At 37.8% G+C, this 2,947-nt stretch overlaps 1 protein-coding gene across 1 annotated transcript in view; it reads right to left on the bottom strand.

The window, feature by feature from the left end:
- The window catches only part of LOC117100148 (mucin-like protein), a 28,963-nt gene extending 26,088 nt beyond the window's left edge, over window positions 1-2,875 (bottom strand). Inside the window, exons 1-3 of the mRNA XM_033239723.1 lie at window positions 2,524-2,875; window positions 2,202-2,372; window positions 1,410-1,583 (exon numbers count right to left, since the gene is read on the bottom strand). Coding sequence (XP_033095614.1) covers window positions 1,410-1,583; window positions 2,202-2,372; window positions 2,524-2,875 — 697 coding nt within the window. The remainder of the gene's footprint in view (window positions 1-1,409; window positions 1,584-2,201; window positions 2,373-2,523) is intronic.
- Window positions 2,876-2,947: the final 72 nt, after the last annotated feature.

Raw genomic sequence — 2,947 nt, forward strand, 5'->3', positions numbered from 1 at the left:
TCAGGTAGTTGTTATAGCCTGTTTTTCATATAGTATTTTTGAGAGTATTTGTTTTGAAGAGGCTTCTCTGTCAGCCCACCTTGAGAGTGTTTAGTCCAACAATTTTAGCTTGTTCTTTTAGTTTTTTAGCAGCTACTGTTGGATTTAATTGGTTTTCTTCTAGGGTTGGTAGTACATTATACTGATGTAAGTATTCTGGCCATGAAAGTGATTGATTTTTTCTTCGTCCACGGGTTTGCAACATAGGATCTATTGTTGTTTCAAGCTATCTGTCAAGGCCGATTAATGTAGTTTCAAAAGCCATTTTGACTTAGATGAGGCCTCGTCCGCCGACATCATGATGTAGGTATACTTTATCAGCATCTTATTTGGGGTAATGCATACTGTGTTTAGATAGTACGTTCTGCATCTTCGATCAAGTCTCATCATGTCGGTTTTACTCCAGTTTATGATTCCAAAGCTATAACTAACGACAGGAATTGCATTGCTGTTTATTGCAGACACCTTGTTAGAAGAATTGAGTTCAGATTCAAGCACTAGTCATTCTCTCATAATATGAATTCTTTATAGATTTTTCTTCTTCATCGCCGACCTTCTGATACCATCAAATTCGTTGACATCTAGATATTTGTAAAACTCATCTTGTTCCAGTTTTTTGTGTTAGCTCATTGATTGATATTGCTCGTTCCCACGCTTAAAAGTGGCGGCTTTTGCACATTTATTAAGACCAAACTGCATGCCTATGTTATAACTCAATTGTTACACTATGGTTAGTAGGTCTGGCAAAAAGTTTATTATCATCCATATATATTAGATGGGTGGTGATTTGTTAAAATATCTGATATTCACGGCCTGACTCCTTCAGAATTTTTGATAACGGAAACAGGGCAATGCAGAATAGGAGTGGTAAGAATGAGTCTCCTTGGAAAATTCCTTTGTTGATGTGGATATATTGGAGCAATACTATTGATACCCATTGATTTACTTATCCAATCACGTGGAACACTGTCGAAGGCCTTTCTATTATCTGTCCAAGCAACATTTATATTTCTGCATTTTGATTTACAATGGTTTGATCATTTTGTTAATAAGTATTTGGTCCCAGATGGAAACGTACTGTTATTTTTAAGAAACGTGTACGTATATTCCGCCGGTCCAACCTAAAAGTAGAACTCAAGGTCCCAACATAGCAAAGTAAAACTAAATGATAGTAGTAGTAGTAGTAGTAGTAGTAATAATAATAATAATAACAACAACAACAACAACAACAACAACAACAACAACAACAACAACAACAACAACAACAACAACAACAAAAACAACAATAATAATAATAACATAATAGTATAATATAAATCACCACAACATTACATAATTGAAAATGATAAATACATCCGCATAAAAAGTACCTAAGCATATAGGACGGGTGCTTCCATTATAGTGCCCATCTTGACAACTCAGTATCTGGTTACCAACGAGCTCATACCCGGCTTTACAGGAGAATAAAACAGTCTGGTTATGGTTGATTTGACGAGTGGGCTCAACATCGCCATTTGATGGTGGTGATACATCTTTGCAATCCTCTGTAAAAGTGAGATTTGTTGTGAATTAAGCCCCTGTTATTACTGCAATTCCAATTGCATGGCATCTCATTCCTAAATTACACATTTACTCCCAGACGTCACTAGGCCTATTCCTAAAACATATGTTTAACTACCGTGGCCTACTAGTTACTGTGTAAGCCAACATTTACTCCAAACTGTCAGGGACGTGACCCGTTGTTAGGACTGACTGCCTCACACAGCGTCCTGACCCTAGGTTTGTAAACCAGTGGCCTTGGATTTTCCTGTTCAGGCTTAATGTGTATTTGTAATAATGTGCATAATTTTAATACTATGGTAATGATAATGTTCCAAAATACAACAGTTATTCATATCCATGTATAATTATTGTATTCGCAAAAAAAAAAAAAAAAAAATATATATATAAACATATTCCCTGTGGTAAAATCCCAAATTATTCTCCAAAAATTAAAATAATAAATTGTTAATTCAACAGGAAAATTTGTTGTGAATTAAGCCCCTATTATTACTGCAATTCCAATTGCATGGCATCTCATTCCTAAATTAATCTAGGATAATATCAATTTTCTTGTAAGATGGTTTTATATTATCGAGATGAATAAATGAGACTAAACTTACGATAGCATTTTGGTGGATCATTTATCCATTTTGACTCATTACATGTATTCGTCGCGTCGCCGAATAGTGTGTAGCCCGGGTAACATGTGTATGTTACGTTTTCTCCTGATTTGTATCTATATTTAAACGGGTCGAAGTAACTGTTCTCAGAATCCGGAATTCCGCATACAGCTATTGTAGGTAAATCAAATGATCATTAATATTATTTCTTGAACAATTTAAAAAGATATTCAAAATGATAAGACCATCTGCTCCGAAATCAACGAAACTAATGCCGGGTCCAGCGGAGGGGAAGGACCCGCCGAGCGCGAAGCCGACGGACCCTCCAGCGGCGGTGGAGAGTCATCCGGCACCGCTACAACCCCCGACGCAGCTTGCAACAAACTCTGAGATGGAGCGTCAGCCTGAGCTGCCCAATCTAGAGCCGACCGCAAACTTAGTCGGGGGCCAGCGCGCACAAACCTTACAAGGCTCAGCCTTGCTGCACGGGCAACACCAGAGGCACTCCAAGTGCCGGTCGAGCTTAACACCCGGTTAGGGGCCCCCACACGCCGAGCACAAAGTCTTGCGAGTGGACATGGATACCGATTGAGACTATCATTCAAATATCTTGGAGTTGTGTTTGATTCTAAATTGACTTGGTCTGAACATATTGAAAAATTAACTGGTAACATCTCTAAACGCATTGGTGTTATCCGCCGTGTTAAATATTTTTTACCCCAAAATACTCTTAAGATGTTGGCTAA

The sequence above is a fragment of the Anneissia japonica genome, unplaced genomic scaffold (genome assembly GCF_011630105.1).
Source record: "Anneissia japonica isolate Jap-2015-1 unplaced genomic scaffold, ASM1163010v1 scaffold287961_len116307_cov110, whole genome shotgun sequence".
Taxonomy (NCBI): domain Eukaryota; kingdom Metazoa; phylum Echinodermata; class Crinoidea; order Comatulida; family Comatulidae; genus Anneissia; species Anneissia japonica.